Raw genomic sequence first — 19702 nt, 5'->3', positions numbered from 1 at the left:
AGGTTAAAAAAGTAGATATAACCTAACAACAAAACTGGGGAAAGGACTAACACTGATTACTTTTTACGTGCTGATTTAATGAATCCAATTTTCGCCTCTCCTTCAGAACTGCATGGAACTCGAAACTTAGAAACTAGATACTGGCATTTGTGACGTGCGCAACTTATAACTATTTTTCTCTAAACATTTAAGCTGAAGTGTATTTTGTGAGAAATTACAGAGCTAGAGTGAATCTCTTCAAAAGCAATAGTTTACTTCACAGTACAAAATACAGAATACCTTTAACTACTGCAGAAAAATGTTATTTAGTATAATCATATAAATAAATGTCTAAAAAAGAATGAAAATATTTAACTTTTTTACCACTGAAATTTTACCACATTTAATAACTTCAAGAAAAAAAGTCCAAAACATTACATAAACGTAACGAAAAATATGCATTTTCTGTCAAACTAAAATCAATTGTTATGCACTATTTTCTCTTATTGGTCAATCGGCCTTGCCTATATAAGATTCAATGTAAACACTTAATAAATACATTAGAGCTCGGTGTTTTTAGCAAGGAGAACCCTACTTCTTTGGGGTATGACAGCTAATAGGAATAAGGGCTTCAATTTGAAGGTATACACCTCAAGAGTGGGAGGATAAGAAGAATTTTCCATCTTTATCTGGAAATTCAAAATTTGATGTGCATAATGACAATTTGCAGAACAAAAAAGTTTTTTTGTTTTTTTTTTGCCCAACGCTGTCTAAGCACTAATGTGTTTAAAAGAGGGTATGGGAAGTTGATCAACAACCAAAACACCGTCACCAGAGCTCTAGTTTAGGCTTTTTCTTCCCTTTCTTTGTTGTATTTTTCCAACTCTTTTAAAAACTGGGCTTTCGGTTTCATTACTGTGGGCTTATCCCCACGACACTTTGGACAATACCACCGGCCTTTGGGTTTAGTCACCAGCTGCACACAAGCAAAATGAAACCATTCAATAGGACACAAGTCATTATCACACCCAATCATTTCTCCAAAGCTCACTTGCTCACACAAACAATAGGTAGGCTCATCTGGATCAACAGGAAGATCAATAGGCGAGTTCATACGATCATTAACTCTTCCCTTTCGTTTCTTCGTTTTCTTCCCACTCATAATATTATGTGGTTTTTTAGTTTTATCAACTATTGGGGATTGAGTGACAATAGTTGTAGAAGAGAATGTTAATTCAGAGGAGCTTTCATAGCATGGGGAACTGAGAGTTGTGAACACTGATTCGATTCTTGAGCGTCTTGGTCTTTTGGCTGCACGTTCTTCTTTCTGTAATTCTTCATCCCTTCCAAAGAAGAGATTCTTTGAGTCAGTCTCCAACTGACGAGCTTTATTTTCAACTATATCCTGGACTGTTTGAACAAGAACTAACTTTTCATCACCTATCTCTAATGATGCAATAAGGACTGACTGAAGCTTCCCAATAATCTTCTTTTTCCATTGATCTGGTGTGCAGTTTTCACGACTTAGACCGAAATCTCGATATACCTCATCAGATATCTGGTCACTTGGGCCTTGGATAAGAAAATCTTTCAGGTTTTCACTCTCTTGCAGAAGACCTAGAAGAGAAAAGCTGACATATAGTAGGAAAGTAATGCGAAAAAAACACAGCAAATGAAAACAGAAGCAAAATTTTTGACATTATTTGACACTTTTGACATTAATTATTCCTGACAAATACTCATGAATTGAAAGTTTATACAAACCTTCGAAGTTTACGACTTGATGATGGAAATATAAAAAAAAGGTCATTGAACAATTTGCATGGCTTATTCTCAAATGTCAAAGTTGAAATGTAAAGCCATTTTGTATCCTCTATGATATGCCGAAAGCATGTACTGTTTTTTTATGTAACAGTGAAGCAAACAGCAATACTACAAGAGAATACCATAAAATTTGTGTATATCATCTTCCTTGATGCTGAAGTTGAGATCAACAAAAAATAGTCAGCCTTTTCAGTATCATGCACGTTGTGATGGTAAAAGTTAAAGTTAGGTTGTATTAGATTAGATTTGGTTATAAATATCAGAAAATGTTAAACTCAAACCTTGCACTAAACTGAAAAAGTTGACTGGCAATTCTGACTAAATCCAAGGAGAAAAAGAGGTATTTCGAACAGTCACGGTAATACATATCTTACCGTGAATCTCCGAAATCTGGTTAATGCCGACATTCACTAGTGAATGTCCGAAACTCCTTTTTCTCCGCTTGGATTCAATTAACTTTGCGAGTCAGCTTTTCAGTCTGATGCAAGCTAGGATGGTAAAAGTTAAAGTTAGGTTAGATTGTTAGTTTAGGTTAGATTAAATTAGGTTATAAAAAATCAGAAACGGGTCAAAAACCTAATCAAATCCAAACCAACCTGTCATAACCTAAACTTACATTAAATTGGAAAAGTTAACTGGCAACGCTGACTAAATCCACGAAGAAAAAAAAACACCTATTATAAAAACAACGATTTGCAACTATCTTAGCAAAACCCATTTTTAATTTATCATTAATGTCAGATATAATTTTCCGCCACAGAGCTGAAACTGAATCGCATACCAAAATCCCGAGCCAAGCCGAGACTAAGAACACGGGGAATAACGAAGAAATGGGAATTTAAGTCACCCCTACCTAATGAATCATTAAACAGCAAATATTCATATTTATCAATATTCAGTGGAAAACCAGTTTTTCCGAAAGAAGAACGCACCTTATTAACACTAGGTGCTAAACCAACTTTAGATTGACTAGTATGTAGCAGATCGTCATCGTATCCAAGGTAAGACACCTCCAAAAAAAAGCATAACAGGTAGAGGGTATATTCGAAAGAACACTAGACATACAGGCACTGAGAATATATGGAGAAATTCCTGTCTAACTCCACGGCTAACTGGTACATTTACGAAAACCTGACCATTTGATTTTAATCTTACATAAGTTTGAGATACCAAAATTTTAAAACTAAAACAATAGGGGTTGAACCCAAGCTCAGATAATGAATAAAGAGCTTGTGAATGAACAACCCTGTCGAATACTTTGGACGAAACATATATGAAGAACTAGTCCCTTGACACTAGCTTCTCTTTAAAGAACTGAGAGGGCTCAATGCGCATGTTGGCAGCCGACATATTTTTTAAACCCAAACTGATCAACATCATAATTAACTGCATCAATAACATGAGGTAATGAAAAATGCTCAAATAACTTACTAATATTACACGCAACAGTTATAGGTCTAAACGAATCACGCAAATTAGGATCTTCACCCCGCTTCAGAATAAAAGTAAACATGCCACTAAGGAAACTATCTGGGACAGGGGAATTACAAATACACACCAGAAATAATAGCTGTAAATAAAATAGCAACTCTTTAGAACTCGGATTCAGACGGAAAGTGCAAATACTATCAATATCAGAACTTACATTTCAGTCGCTTTATCAACGCCACAATAGCATCAAAGGAAACAAGAATTATATTATTTTGAGTCACTTTAGTGGGTAAACAACAAGACAAAAGAGCCGGAAACCGAGCAAGAATAGCATAACTTTACTAACTAAATAGTTTGACTAATAATCTAGTTATTTAGTAAAATTACTTTACTAACTAAATAAATTTACTAACTAAATCTTAACTTACTAAATCCAGGAAGATTTTGGTATATTGTCAACACTTGAACCATCAAGTTTCAAAGAACCAATTAAGAACACACTTCCATTCATTGGAACTTTTTAGAAATTCGCGTACCAGACACCCGAGCTGATTGTAATCGACGCTTGAATGCAATTTTAGTTTTCGGTTTAATATAAAAATTTTTACCACTTGACAGACACCAAAATGCAATCACAGATTTAGAGCCGAAATTTTGCTTCATTTTTAGCTTTCTTTAACTCGGGATCAATATTCCATACAGTTTACGAGTACAGTAACGAACTATTTAACTAGGAACTGCAACCTCTTAAAGCAATCAACAATTTCATAGTAATAATACATATTTAACTGAGCTCGAGCCTTTGATGATCTTAGTAAATCTTAGTAAATGCAGTAAAAGAAAGAATTTTGTTCTTATTATGCAGAAGGCAAATATTCATTAAAACAACCACCAATTTTGATCGCGAGATAATGATTATCAGAACCATAACACATGGGGGGAAAGGCAGAATTGATGCTTAACAATACAAGCCAGACCTCTGGAAGGACGATCACATGTGCGTCGTGCAGTCATAGAAAAGAAATTGAGATCACGACTTTTGTACCAAAAAATAACGCTGGCACAAGTCAACAAGTGTTTCATGAAGAAGGACTACATCAAAAGAGCTCAGCAGAATATCAATACCTATATCTTTGTCCTTAGTTCCATTAGTATTTAAAGAGAACATACAAGTAGATTTTAAATTCATCTTTGATCAGATTTCGCAACAATTTCATGAAGCTTAGGACACTCAAAGCTATATAAGAAATATGATCACAAGTATAATCTGCACATTTGGCAGGCAGGGCGAGTCCTTGGTTAATTCATGAGAAATCCAACATCTCGCCCATTTTGAGAATAGGGCTCTTGCAGGAAGCTACAAGGTGGTCAGGAGACCAACACTTGTGACAGCAACTTAGAATAGCTTTGAATTCAAAAACAAGAAAAAATTCATGATAAATTTTCAATAATTTTTGAGTGCATATTTCAGTGCAGCATTGTCCCAAAAAGCGAGCTTAACTGTCTTAGAATGTCCAAGTTTCATGGCATCAGAAACTCTCTTATAATCTAACATATTCAATAAATCATAGTCGTGCTCAATTCCTTTAAGGAGACTGAAAAACTTTTTGTATTCAGTTTTGCCTTTGAATTATTGAGAACTGACGAAACATATTTGTAGAAATTTTTAGTAGCAAGATATTCAATTTATACAACTAGTTTATCACAATAGGATCACAAGTTTAAAACAGATTCAGGCTCATGAAATTTATTGATTAATTCTTTAAGTTTGGCTGGATTATTAACATTTGAAGGCACATTTGTGATAATGATGGTGGTAAAGCCATTGGAGGCGCCATTAGCAGAAAATTTTGCTCATAAGATCTTAACTTCCTGTTTATAAGATCAAGAATCCATAGAATTTTATTAGCCTTAGTGGCAAAGCAGGAATATGTTATTGCTGGTATAACAAGATCTTCAATAGGGAAGCAAATCATACAAAAAGGAACCAGCAACCCATTTGAATCATACTTTTGGAAAAGCTCAATAATATCCTAGATATCCTCAATGATATCCTGAGGCTTTAAGGGCTGTATGCTTCAGGTAAAACTCAGATGGGGATACAGAGAAATAGGGAGATTTCTTTGCATCACACACACAGGAAATACGAAAAATAGTCAAGCTCATGTCTTATAATTATTTTATCTTCAATGTCTCCTTCAATACTTACTTGTAAAAAGTTCAAAACAGGTGAGTACGTAAATTACTTTTAATAATACATAAAATTCATAAATTAGACATACTTCTAAAAGAACAGGTTAATGGCTAGATATAACTTGACATCCGACAGAGTAAACAAGTCACTAATCAAACAGTTCGTGGTAACGAACTGTAGTAAGGAGCGACCCGGCTCAATAGTAACCGAAACTCTAAAAAAATGGAATTTTGATACCAATAGTTACATCAAAAGAATCACATTTTAATGCTGATTTTAAATATATAAGTTTCATCAAGATCAGTTATACCCATCAAAAGTTAAGAGCCTGAGAAAATTTGCCTCATTTTAGAAAATAGGGGGAAACATCCCCTAAAAGTCATCCGATCTTAACGAAAATCACACCATCAGATTCAGCGTATCAGAGAACCTTATTTAGAAGTTTCAAGCTCCTATCTACAAAAATGTGGAATTTCGCATTTTTTGCCACATGACAGATCACAGATGCGTGTTTATTTGTTTTTTTGTTTGTTTTTTTTTCCCAGGGGTGATCGTATCGACTGAGTAGTCCTAGAATGTCGCGAGAGGGCTCATTCTAACGGAAATTAAAATTTCTAGTGCCCCTTTTAAGTGACCAAAAAATTGGAGGGCACCTAGGCCCCCTCCCACGCTCATTTTTTCCCAAAAGTCAGCGGATCAAAATTCTGAGATAGTCATTTTATTCATCATAGTCGAAAAACCTAATAACTATGTCTTTGGGGACGACTTACTCTCCCGCAGTCCCCGTGCGAGGGGTTGCAAGTTGCAAACTTTGACCTGTGTTTACATAATAGTAATGGTTACTAGGAAGTGTACAGACGTTATCAGGGGGATTTTTTTGTTTAGAAGGGAGAGTTAAGGGGGGGATACGTGGGAGGATATTTCCATGGAGAAACTTCTCATGGGGGAAGAGAATTTCAATGATGGGGCGCAGGATTTTCTAGCATTATTTGAAAACATAAATATGAAAAGTTTTTTTTGTACTGAAAGTAAGGAGCAGCATTAAAACTTAAAACGAACAAAAATTATTACGCATATGAGGGGTTTACCCCCTCGTTATACCTCACTCTTTACGCTAAAGTATTTTTAGTAATTTCAACTATTTATTCTACGGCCTTTGTGATTCAGAGGTCATTCTTAAGGAATTGGGACAAAATCTAAGCTTTAGTGTTAAAGAGCGAAGAAGGTTGAGCCCCCTCATATACGCAATAAAAACATACGAATATAGAAGTTCGTTACGTAAGTTAATTCGTAAGTTACGTATATTTTTTACCAATGAAAACTTTTGTAAAAAATTAAAAGTTCTAGTTGCTTTTTTAAGCAGTCAAAAACTTGGAGGGCAACTAGGCCTCCTCCCTCGCTCCTTTTTTCTCAAAATCTTCCGATTAATTGCAATTAATTAATATGCAAATTTCGTTTTAGTTATTTATGTGCGGAGAGACAAGATCAAAACATGCATTAATTCAAAAACATCCAGAAATTAAATTAAAAAAACAAGTTTTTTTTAAACGAAAGTAAGGAGCAACATTAAAACTAAAAACAAACAGAAATTACTCCGTATATGAAAGGGGCTTTTCCTCCTTAACGCCCCGCTCTTTACGCTAAAGATTCTTACTGTTTTAAAAATAGAGTTAAGAGAAAGAGTCAAACTTTAGCGTAAAGAGCAAGGCGTTAAGGAGGAAAAGCCCCTTTCATATACGGAGTAATTTCTGTTCGTTTTAAGTTTTAATGTTGCTCCTAACTTTCATTTAAAAAAACTTGTTTTTTTTTATTTAATTCAGTTATAGATTGACTCATGTAGTTAAGAACTCACTTGGAATAAATTGCGACTCACTGAAATAAATACAGACAGGCAACAATATCAAATTCAAGCTAGATATTAACACATTGAACTCTGAATCACGACTGATGGCCTTTGGGTCAAGACTAAGGATCTTTTACATGCTATTCTTGTGGAGACTAACACCCAGTCCCTTAAGCAGCTTATATAAGGGTTGATGCAGCCTCTCAGTCTACAAAAATACTACCTATGTATCTACTGGTGCCTACAAACTTGAGTAAAAAATAATACTCAAATTCATAAAGAATATCAAATATAAAAGAAATGGCACTATATAAAGTTAGGCTTGACAGAAGGCTAGAGACATTGAAATAAATAATTCTACACTTACAACTCTCCTTACCAACTTATAGCCATGTCTTTTCTCTTAGATTTGTTTTTCCAAGGCAATATCCATTGATAGACTTGGAGCAGAAAGCTGTATGTTGCAGCTGCATTCAGTTTAAGACTGTGGAGCTTTCAGAGAAGGCAACTTTGTGTGTTTGATAGACTTGGAGCAGAAAGCTGTATGTTGCAGCTGCATTCAGTTTAAGACTGTGGAGCTTTCAGAGAAGGCAACTTTGTGTGTTTGATAGACTTGGAGCAGAAAGCTGTATGTTGCAGCTGCATTCAGTTTAAGACTGTGGAGCTTTCAGAGAAGGCAACTTTGTGTTCCTCTCTAAGATGAAATGGAATGAGTTCAAAACAAAGATGTTTCCAATTCAATTTAAAAAAAAGAACAGGGACATATTGAAGCCTTGTCCATCTTTTTCTGTGCTTTCTAACTGATGAAGAAGTCCTACAGGCGCCCCTTTTCCAGTGCACTCAAGGTAGCTTGAAACTCAGCATACAAGTAGTGTTGTGCAAAGATTTCACATACACCAAACATGTGTGTATCTGAAAACTCAAACTCTGACACTAAGAAAAATTGGGTGTTTTTAGACCAGTGAACCAATCTAAGGTACAGATACTATAACCAAACAGAAGAAACACTATTAAACATCAGAATTGAAAACAAGATATTCAGAAAAAAAAGAAGAAGCCAATGATCTTTTTAAAGTTGAGTGTATTTGTATTCAGTGATTGTGGTAAATGCACTTTTGCTCATTGGGTGTGTGTCTGTCTGTTAATTACCTGCGAATTGAGAAACAAACAGTCTACACCAAGTGAATAAATTGCAGGTAAACAGGAGACAATCTGTCTACCAACAGTTTCATTTGTTGTAATATTTTCATAAAACCAAAAAAAATCAATCATGACAAAAGAAAATAGTGCAAAAAGTCTATTTTAGCTTAAATTTCAGTTGAGAGGATTGCAACACTGCAATCCATTTTTAACCTATATCCTTAAAAGGAATGACCAGAAGCATTATGTAAGGAGAAGAGGAGAGAATGCTTCTACACTATTGTCTTTGGCTGGTTTGTAACAAAGATGAACATGTATAATTGGAGTAAACCCAGATTTATAATCATATGCTTTTACTATATTTCCACCAACTTTATTCCACTTAATTAAAATCTTGGTTGATAAAATTGACAAACCAGATGGTTCCTGTCCTCCCCCATCCCTCAAAAAATATACATTTGACTCTAACAACCACCAGTCACAGCTCTGATGGCATTACAGGCCAATCTTAGTTCCAAGTACTTACTTTGATATTCACCATCTATTTCTTTAAGCCTTGAGACATGTCTTTGTAAATCAGCTGGCATATTATCCATTGCATCTAAGTAGTCTTCTAAATATGTTGCAGAATAAAGTGCTTCTATTGCAATTTGATTCATCATTTTTGTTAACCAAAATAAAAAGCAACCTGCCAAGGAAAACAACTTAAGAACAAAAAACTTAATCAACTTAAGCACAAACTTAAGGCTAGCACAAAAAAAAAACATAGCAATGATTTAATATTCATGCTCAGTGACTTTGCTGACTACTACCAGTAATACTAACAGCTCATTGCAGCACCAAGTTGTCTGAGATCAACACAGCTGCACAACCTCTTTCTCCACCATAATCTATTCAAACCTTCAACCTCTCCCACAAAGTTCTAATTTCCTTTAAATCCTTTTTATGACCTCTTTCTATCCTGTTTAGGTATGACCTGTATTTCAATCAGCCCCAAATGGATGGCCAAAAAATAAAATCTTTGGTAATGTGTCATCCCTCATATGTAAAACATAGCCTATCCATCTTAACTGTTCTTTCTTTATATATCAAAGATCCTGTTATTGCTAAAATAATGTTGTTGTTTTTTCCTTTTGGAACTGACATTGATAATGATGAAATATAGCTTTAGGATCTCAAAGACCATGAAACATGGATATTCAAATTTGGACACCTTTCTGTTGACCTGGAAATAATGGAGAAAAAGTAATGTGGCATTTCAATAAAAGTTATTTCACAACAGAAGTGGTCTGCTACACAAGACTTCTTGATTAAAATTCTTGATTAGGTGCTTTTTCTATCTTGGAAAGTGGTTAGGAAAATGAAACTTTCAAGAATGGATATACAAACTAAAGTATGTCCCAGGAAGGTATATTGAAGCGTCTGCCTGCACTTCTTCTCCCTCTAGAGGGCATTGACCTTTAATGATCTTTAAATATCTTTGGTTTATAAAAGTGAAACCTTGAAAAACAGATCTTCTGCTTAAATGAAATACAAGAAAAGTATTTTCAGCTTTACAACTTTGCTCAATCCCAGTTTCTGAAGCTTCAAAGATGCTGCAAATAATTTCCTCCATTTACAAAAAACACACTGATATGGCTAAATTTCTAATCAAATAACAGGAACTACATATTCAAAATTAAAACCAGAGAAAAAGAAGCTAAAACTGAAAACTGGGGTACAATGTTGATTTTTCTAAATTCCAATTTTGACTACCTACTCTACCTGTCAAGTAAGCAAATTTCTAAGACTTAGAAGTCAGAAAAAGGTTAACATAGTAGTTGGGCCAATACCTACCTGAAGTGTTTTTTGGTCCTAGATTCATTTCTAATTTTTTTTTTTTTTGTAACCTAACCACTTTCCAAGATAGCAAAAAGCAACTTGTTTAGAATTTTGCTTAAGAATGACCTGATCATAATCAACAACTAGACCAGTGTACCTGACTCATATGGTCAACTGGAAAAATTTAGCTATCTCTTCTTTCCCTTTTCACTTCTCTATATTCATGTAAACAATAATTTTCAAGCATAAATTTCATCAAGGGTAAACTGAGAAGTTGTATTGTTGTTAAAAACCTGCAACTGTACCTAAAACTGAAAATAATACAATCACACATGCTCAAACTTTCCAAACATATACAAGAACAGTACTTACATTAATTATTTTTCAACCAGTCACAATTTGTTTTATGAATAAGCATTTCCAAGTTATGAAATAAAATTTTATTTAGTGTGCATGTAATTTATAAGAGAGATAAACCATTCAGAAACCTTTAAACACTTGCAATAGACAGGATTGAACCTGAGTTCCTTTGATCATACATGTAATTTAATGGACCTCTAAGTTTAAAAAAAGTTGGATAAAATAAGGCTTGCATCCCTATTTGTCTATTGATATGTTTTTGTGAAAAATTATTAAATGGCACTGATGGTGTTTAATTACATATATAGAGTATTTAAAAACAGAAAAACACATTTGAATCTGTGTTTATTTTTCAAAATTTTATTTAAAAAAATCATGCAATAGTGAAAGAAGTGAAGATAAAGGTTCTAACACTGCAAAATGTGTTAACTAGAGTAAAAAGCCAGTATGCAAGTGAGCAAAATTATGTAAAACTCAAACCCTCACATCTTGTTACCAAATAGGAAATGAACAGAATTGTATACACCAGAATTTGAATTGTATACACAGCTAAGAAGTTGAGCTATGCATCAATATGGTTATTATTAAAATTATTTAATATCAAACACTCAAAAATTATTAGCTTATTGACTTACCTAGAAGGACCTCTTTTTGGAAATACTAATTGTCCTATTTTGATGCATATGTCTTTCAGTATTTCAGTTTTATCACATATTAACAGAAATCTGATTTTCTTCTGATTCTAAAAATGTAACTTTTATTGCTTAATATTTATGGTAAATGTTTAGTTTCATCACTAGTGAGAAATACTTATTTAGAAATACTCACAAATGTGTCACTTAGAAATGCTAATTCTAGAAGTGCATCCATTTCTGGTTGACCCTCCTCCTCCATGGGGCAACCTAAAAAATGTGTAAAGTGGGCAGGGTCTTGAAGCTGGGGGAAATGTTGAGGTTATACAATATGAGTGAAATTATATTTGAAATACTATATCCAATCATCACTGCTAATTTCTGTATAGTAGTAAGTTGAGAGATAATTAAAAAACTTACATATCCATTAATGCTAATTATCCACTTTCACTTTTTGAGTTGAAACTAGCCAGTGAACACATGAATAAGAGTGATTAGTTAAATATGATGTTTACACTCTGTTGATTTGAAAAAATGCCTTCAAATACAATAGAGATTATACAGTTTTTCAGTTCAAGCTTAAACTTGTTTTAAAATATTCTTTGGCTATGGGAAGACTTGGTGAAACAAATTTGGTTGAATAGTGATTCTTGCAAGTGAATATTATCTATTAAACAGGGCAAATTAGTCCATGAGCCCTGCAGGCAGGAGGGCATGGTCTCTATTCAATATTTATTGAATAATTATTCAGCCTAAAGCCTGAAAAAGCAAACAAAAACTAGGTCATAAATATGAACTAAAAATTCAACCAACCAGAATACAGACCTTGCCCTGCTACCTGTGGGGCTCATGGACTAATTTGCTTTGATCTATAGGTAATATTCACTTGCAAGAATCACTATTTAACCAAATTTGTTTCATCAACATCTTCTTATACCCAAAGAATCTTTTAAAACAAATTTAATCTCAAACTGAAAACTGTATAATCTCCACTGTGTCAGAAGGCGTTTTCAAATCAACAGAGCATAAGCATCACATTTAACTAATTGCTTTGATTCATGGGTTCACTGGCTAGTTTCAACAGAAAAGTGAGTGGATAATTAGCATTAATTGATATGTAAGTTTTGTAATCATCTTTTGACTTACTACTATACAGAAATAAGCAGTGATGACTGGAAATAGTATTTAAAATATAATTTCATTCATATTTTACAACCCCAGCATTTCCCTTGGTTTCAAACCCTGTCCACTTTATGCATTTTTACTTTGTTGTAAGGGGATTTTAGAAAGCAAAAAATGGATGCACTTCCAGAATTAGCTTTTCTAAGTGCTCTAAACATTTAGGCCTACCATATTTATTCTAGAAATCAAAAATATTAAATACAATTTTTCTTTTCAATTGCTTCTCAAAACACAGACCACATTTTTTTAATTTAATGGTGACAAATTACTGGCGAAAATTTCACCAAGAAGGCAGGGCTCTTGTTACTAACCCTCACATTGTATCATCCTGTAGTAAAATAGAGGTGGTCAAAAAACCCATCTCTATTTTTCTGGAATGCTAAAGAAAAGTGGTCTTTCCAAAAAAGAAAGGACTTTTACCCTAGGACTATTCTGTATAGCCTATTATGAAGTAAGAATTGTTTTCTGAACATGTTTCCTTATGTACAGCTGGTCTCTTATGCTTACACCCTATTATTTACTAATACTTTCTTTTGGTAAGATTCTAGTTAATTGACTAGAGTCTTAAAACAAAGTTAATTATGAAGCTGAAAACAAAATTGTTTTCAGCTTCATAACTTTGCTCAATTCCATTTTATAAGGTTTTAAAGATATGAAATACATTTCCTAAATTTTGAAAAAAACATTGATATGGCTCAAAATTCTACTCAAATAACAGGAATTGCATTTTCAGAACTAAAGGCAGAGAAAAAGCAACTAGTAACTGAAAATTAAGGTAAAATATTGTTTTGTCAAAATTTTTATAGGTATAGACTTGTCATGTAGGTAAATTTCAGGACCCTCTAGAGGGAGAAGGAGTGGAGGTGGGTACTTTAAAATACCTTCCTGGGACATACTTTAGCCTGTAGACCCATCCCTGCAAGTTCTATTTTCCTAACCTAAACCCTTTCCAAGATAGCAAAAAGTCACTAAAACACACATTTTTAAAGGTCATCAAAGGTCAGGCCCTCTAGAGGGAGAAGGAGTGGAGGTAGTTGTTTCAAAATACCTTCTCAGGACATACTTTAGTCTGTAGATTCATCCCTGAAAATTTCATTTTTCCTAACCTAAACCCTTTCTGAGATAGCAAGAAGTCAATTAACTAGAATTTTACCCTCTCTTTTTAGTAAATATTGAATAGTTCACACAAATGACCTACAAATCATGTGAACATAATACTACATGTCTTTTTGATGATTGTATTGGATATAATAATGGTTTTGTAATCTAGCCCAAATATATAGCTCATATTATATAGTCTATTTCCTGTGCATCTACTGATTCTTGGATTTGTCACTGTTGATTCAATTTATGGGTAATTTTAACAAGATTGAAACTATGATGTATAAGCTGTATTAAAAATAAGGCAAAGATATTCTGTTTGACTTTGAGGATCTGTAAGGGCTTAAAATTGAATTTACACCAAAAAACAATTATTACAGGCTATTTGGAAAGAGCCTGGAAAAAGGCATCAAGTAGCATGTTCACTTTATCTGAAGGTCTTTTGGGCAAATTATTCAGTATTTACCCTCTTTTTCTCTAAATACCCAATGGTTTAGGTATTATCTTACTGATTAAAAATTATAAAGCCAAAACCATATGTTGTTAAGAGTTGTTGTAGTTGTTGTTGTAGAGAAAATACGCTCGGCTTTCGCCCTCTGCGTCACCAAACAATAATTAAACTTAAAATCACAGAAACGAAAAGAACATACAAATCAAATAAATCAAATCATCTTCTCTTCTCACCACACTCTTGTGACTGAAAAAAAAAAAAAAAAAAAAAAAAAAAAAAAAAAAAAAAAAAAAAAAAAAAAATGAAATTACAACCAGTTGAAAATCTTTGTTGAAGACACAAAAACTCCCAATGCCTCCAATATTTTTAACTCCTTATCTTTACTAACACGAGTGAAACCTAAAACGAGAGGAGTGGACGTCTTCAGGCCCAATGATTCAATTTTTCTGATCAGAATATTTCTCTCAGTTGTGAAACGAGGGCATTCTGAGAGAATGTGATCTATAGTTTCATCAATATTTACACACCTAAAAAAAGGGCATGACTTGCTATCTGTAAGATGATATAGTGCTTGACGAGATCTGGTCATTGCATGACCAGTTCTCAGACGGAAAATAGAGTTTGCAATTTTCCTATTTGGGTGGATAAGGTGATGTGGGATATAATGCCCCTCAAAAGACAAAACATAAATATTTGTTGTTGCAATACATCTATTATTAATTCTAATAGAACTTGCAGCAGAGGTTATTAACTTTGAAGTTTCATTTACAGTGAGAGCAACCTTCCAAGTAATTGGGTGGTGGATAGCCTGTTTTGCAATACTGTCAGCAATTTCATTTCCCTTAATCCTTATGTGAGAAGGAACCCAGACCATTTTCAGTTGAAGACCATCAGAAGACATTATTTTCTGAATTTTTCCCTGTAGATGAACAATAATTGGAATAACTTTTCCTTGCCTCTTTTTTAGATCAGAAAGAACACTTTTAGAGTCAGAAAAGATAACAAATGAGCCTGATCCTACTTCCAGCACTGTATCCAAAGCTTTTTGGAGAGCAAGACATTCTGCATGGAAAATGGAGATTCCATCTGAAACTCTAATCCCAACTGATGAGCCATTCCACTCAGAAAAAATGCCTATGGATGCCTTCCCATCATTTGAGACAGATCCATCAGTAAATATCTTTTTCCAATTATAAAATTCAACCATTTTAGCTAGTGTAAGTTGATGAAGGATTAGACTATTCATTTTATTCTTAGGAAAATCCATGCCAGGGATTTTTATATCTATAACATTATCAATGCTATTAGGAGTGTTGGGAGATATCTGGGTCTGACAAGAAAAGATTAGGTTTTCAGGAACACCTATGCCATTGAGCAAGGAGACCAACTTGATAATGGCTGGACTACTATATGTCTTCTGATTTTCATAGAGAAATGTATGATTTATGAGACACTCCTTGAGAACATGGAGGTTTTGGTTAGTATTTACTTTCATAAAGTAATTAGAAGAAAGTTTCAAGAATCTTTCTTCTAAAGAAGGTATATTAACCTCATTGAACAGAGCTGCAATAGGAGTACTTTTTAGTGCACCTGTGATTAATCTCAGGCCATGGTGAACTATTGATTCAATTTTAGAAATTAACTTTTTTGAAGCTGAGTAATAGACAGGGAGACAATATTCAATCTTTCCATATATTATAGATGTGAATAGTTTTTGAAGACTATCTCGGCTAGCTCCCCACTTTTGCCCAGCAACAGCACGCATAAAATTCAGTCGTTTTTCAAGTGCATCACAAAGATGAGAGATATGATCATTCCAATTTAACTTACTATCCAGCCACATACCAAGGAATTTCACATTCCTGGCAAAATGAATTTGTTGTTTATATAGAGTCAGATTAATTGAGAGACAATCTTGCCTAAGGTCAATTTTCCTAGAAAAAACCATGCCAGTGGTCTTTGGGATAGAAAAAACCAGATTTTTTGTATTAAGCCATATTGACAGTTTATCAATTGCTCCCTGGAGCTTGGGTTGACAAGCTTCAGGAGAGGAGCCTTCAGTCCAAAGAGCTAAGTCATCTGCATATAAGACAAACTTTATTGAGGGCATATCAGCCAAAATAATATCATTAATCAGTATGTTAAAAAGAAGAGGACTCAAAACTCCTCCTTGAGGAACACCTAATGAGACTGTACTAGCAGAGGAGCATATGGATCCAACTCTGGTTTTAATAGTCCTATTAAAAAGCATTGCCCTGCACCACTTCCAGAAATTATTTCCAACATTAAATTTATGAGCCTGTCTTAGGATTGCAAAGGGGTCCAATGTATCATAAGCTTTCTTAATATCAAAGAAGACTGCAGAAACAACTCTCTTTCTTGTAAAAGCTTTCTTAATGTCATGATCAAGTTGAATTAGGTTATCAAGGGTTGATCTACCTTTCCGAAAACCTGCTTGTTCAGCAATAAGAGAATTATCAATAAGGGGTTCAAATCTCAACTTAATCATTTTCTCATAGAGTTTAGCAATGCATGAGGTTAAGGCAATTGGGCGGTATGAAGCTGGGTCTGAACGATCCCCTTTACCTTTATATATTGGGACTAGAATAGAAGACTTCCAAGCAGATGGGACAGTGCCACTATCCCAACATCTGTTAAACAAGTAAAGAAGAGGGACCAAGAAAGTCGGTGGAAGAGCTCTAAGCATCTTATTGTGGACCAAATCTTCACCCATTGCTGAGTCATTTAGAGACTGTATTGTAGAAGTTAGCACATCCATATCAAAATCTTTGTCAAGATTAGTGACAGACCCTGGGGGAAACTGAGCTTCCATAAACATAGAGTTATTATATGTGTTACTATTTGAAGATTGACCTGCAAAATAACTATTCAAAGACTCTGCCACTTCATATGGCTTGTACATAATTGAACCATCATTGGACTTAATCTTTGGAGTAGACTGATCACTATGCTGATAACCTGCAAATTTTCTGAAATTTTTCCAAAGTGTTTTAGAAGGAGTTGACTGATTAAACTGATTTTCACAAATATCTTCCCAAGCTCCTTTTCTTTCAGCTAGGACATGTTTCTTAAAAGTAGCTTCGGCCTTTCTCATTTCAATTTTTTTGAAAAGGTTGCTTTTATCTGAAAGCCAGATTTTTCTAGCATTACACTTATTTTGTTTTAGTGATTCTAAATTATTATTCCAAAAGTGAACATTTTTTTTTCTATTTTTTACTAGTTGTGTTTGGAGTTTAAAAAATAAATTTGAAGCATCAATGATGCTTTTAGTGATATTTTCATTTAAAACATCTATATCATTAATTAGAGCTGGTACCATACTCCCCAATTTAAGTGCCCATGGTTTCCAATTATCATCATTGAAAATCCATCTAGGAGCAATGTTAAATTTAGAGAGAACTGGTCTTTTTGACAGTTCTGTAATAAGTGGGTAATGCTGGCTGCCAAGATTGTCATGGAACCTGGACACCTTACTATAAGCAGATAGTCTGCTACCAACAAAACAAAGATCAATGGTTGAGTTTTTACCATTGGAGGAGTGCACATAAGTTCCTAAATTCTTAGGTGTGATTAGTGTGTGGGAAATCTGACTGATAGAGATTGAATCCAAGAGCAACAATGATTGAGGGTCTCTAGGGTGGGTTGAGTCCCACAGGGGATGGTGAAGATTGAAATCTCCAAGTATTAGTTGGTTTGGGGAAAGATCTAATAATTTCTTGAAGGTTGGGTTATTGAAAGAAGAGGGTTTATTTATATAGATATTGACTACTGACAAGGGGGGAAGGTCATCCATCTCAACCTTTATAACTAGTATTTCCATTGATGACTGGACATCAATATTGACAACAGAGCTAATCAAGTCCTTTCTCACAAGAGTCAATAGGCCTCCACCTTTTTGAGAAGAGGAATTTAGGACCCTATCTTTTCTATGTGATGTATAATTTTTAACGCTAAAATTTCTTCCAGGGGACAAATGGGATTCTTGGATGCAGACAATTTCTGGGGATTCAATGTCCAAAAATCTTTTTAACTCAACCAAACGATCAATGGGTAGACCTGTAGTGTTAAATTGAACTATTTTCATTCTAAACTGTTAGCTGTCTTTGATATTAAGGATTGTTTCCGTTTGTTTTTAGTTGCTTTCTGTTTTGAGATAGGTGAGAGAGCATTTGCATTTCTTTTAAGGAATTGATTTTTTGCTGGAGAAGGTTTTTTGGAGATTTCTGATGTTGGTTTTACAGGTGAAGTAGAGATTAGGACAGAGTCAAGAGATTCCAAATCATCTTCAGAAATAGAATGATTTGAGGTGAAATCTTTAAATGTTCTATCAGATGGTGCATGTGAGGAACTAAAGTCTTGAAACATTTTTTCCAAACGGCCTGAGATAGAATCTTCAATTTGTTTAAATTTTGAGGATAGGAATGAGCTGATCATTTCAGGAATTCTAACTGTCAAGATATCATCAATTATTTTCTTGATTAGGGGTTCTAATACTGTTTGTTGAGTTGACATGAATGGGCTAGGAGTGGGGTTTTCAGGGGATGGAATGGGAGGGAATTCTTCATTAGAAAGAGCTGGAGTTGTGTCATTTAGTTGCATGTTGGATTTAAGGATATCTGCATACTTTTTTTTTTGCAGCACCAATAGTGATTTTTTCTTGTACTGCCTTAACAATAACCTTTTCAACATTTTTTTGTTACAGGACATGCTTTGTCTTTAGCGTGATGGTTGCCAAGACAATTGGGGCACTTGAATAGCGTAATATTATCTCTCTTAATAATACAAGAAGATGTTAGATGGTTGTTGGCACATCTTGAACATCTAGGTTTACTGCGACATACTTTGGCAGTGTGGCCATGCCTTTGGCAGTGATTGCAGATCATGACACAGGGAATATATGTCTTGACTTTTTTTTCCATACCCAGAATACAAATAAATTCAGGAAGGTCAAGTGAAGGAGTAAGGATAAACCCATCAACATTCATCTTGTCAGATGTCTGTTGACCGAAAAGTGGACGTACTCTTGTGAAACCTTGATCCATCAGTTCATCTAATAAGGTTTCACTTGTAAAAATACCCTTGTCAAAGAATACCAGCCCCTCAGGCATGAAACCGTTGGGGGAGTTTGAGTGCAATCCCTGAGAGCCTTGAGCTGAGGAATCCTTCTCACATGAGAATGTTAATGATTGGTTATTATCCAAAACTAGCTCCCCTATCGCTAGTATCTTGTTCAGTACTGCTTGATTTCTGATCTTAAGGCAGTTAGAACCATTTGAGGATTCTACCAAAATTGTATCTTTTTGGCATTCATTAAATTGATTTCTCAACAACATAATTCCTTTCATGATTACACCCAGTGGTGGATTATGAAGACCAGGCTGCCCTATTTTAGTCAACCATACTCTAATGATACTGTCCTCACCCGTGAGAACACCCGAACCCCCTGAATCATGGGGGTTAGGCATGATGAAAGCCTTTCCAAACACAACAGAAAAAAAAAAGTAGAAAGAAATTCCACAAAACCAGTCACAGGGTGAAAAGAAGAGAAGGAAAAATATCTTAAATACCTTAATATTAACTGTTTAAACAGTAAAACAAAGAAAATAAGAAAATTAGCAAAATGCTTTATCAAATTAATCTTTTCTTCCAATCACTGACCATGACCATGTTAAGAGTTTAAAATACTTATGGGCTACTGTTGGCCACTGGTATGGCCAGTGTTG

The 19702-nt window shown here is 34.3% G+C and overlaps 1 protein-coding gene across 6 annotated transcripts; it reads right to left on the bottom strand.

The window, feature by feature from the left end:
* Positions 1-286: 286 nt before the first annotated feature.
* LOC136036078 (inhibitor of growth protein 1-like) lies at positions 287-19702 on the bottom strand. 6 transcript variants are annotated; one of them, XM_065718048.1, is made up of 4 exons: positions 19657-19702; positions 14017-14059; positions 8938-9099; positions 287-1596 (listed from the first exon to the last, which is right to left on the bottom strand). In XM_065718048.1, the coding sequence occupies exons 3-4, from the start codon at positions 9071-9073 to the stop codon at positions 824-826; spliced, it is 909 nt and encodes a 302-aa protein (XP_065574120.1). In that variant the 5' UTR covers positions 9074-9099; positions 14017-14059; positions 19657-19702; the 3' UTR covers positions 287-823. The 6 variants fall into 6 exon arrangements, with proteins under 6 accessions (XP_065574120.1, XP_065574121.1, XP_065574124.1 ...); XM_065718049.1 differs by lacking the exon at positions 19657-19702 and adding an exon at positions 19547-19603 and having other exon boundaries at positions 13974-14127; XM_065718052.1 differs by lacking the exon at positions 14017-14059 and having other exon boundaries at positions 19665-19685.

This window comes from Artemia franciscana, chromosome 15 (assembly GCF_032884065.1).
Source record: "Artemia franciscana chromosome 15, ASM3288406v1, whole genome shotgun sequence".
NCBI classification, from domain to species: Eukaryota; Metazoa; Arthropoda; class Branchiopoda; order Anostraca; family Artemiidae; genus Artemia; species Artemia franciscana.
Note: the sequence above shows the minus strand (reverse complement) of the source record. Positions and strands in the feature narration are given on the sequence as shown.

Bases quoted from the DNA above. Each gene is read 5' to 3' on its own strand.
- LOC136036078 (XM_065718048.1), bottom strand. From the start codon at position 9,073: ATGATGAATCAAATTGCAATAGAAGCACTTTATTCTGCAACATATTTA. The intron at 1,597-8,937 runs GTAAGTACTTGG...TTTCTCTTCTAG, and splicing joins AATAGATGGTGAATATCAAA to GTCTTCTGCAAGAGAGTGAA.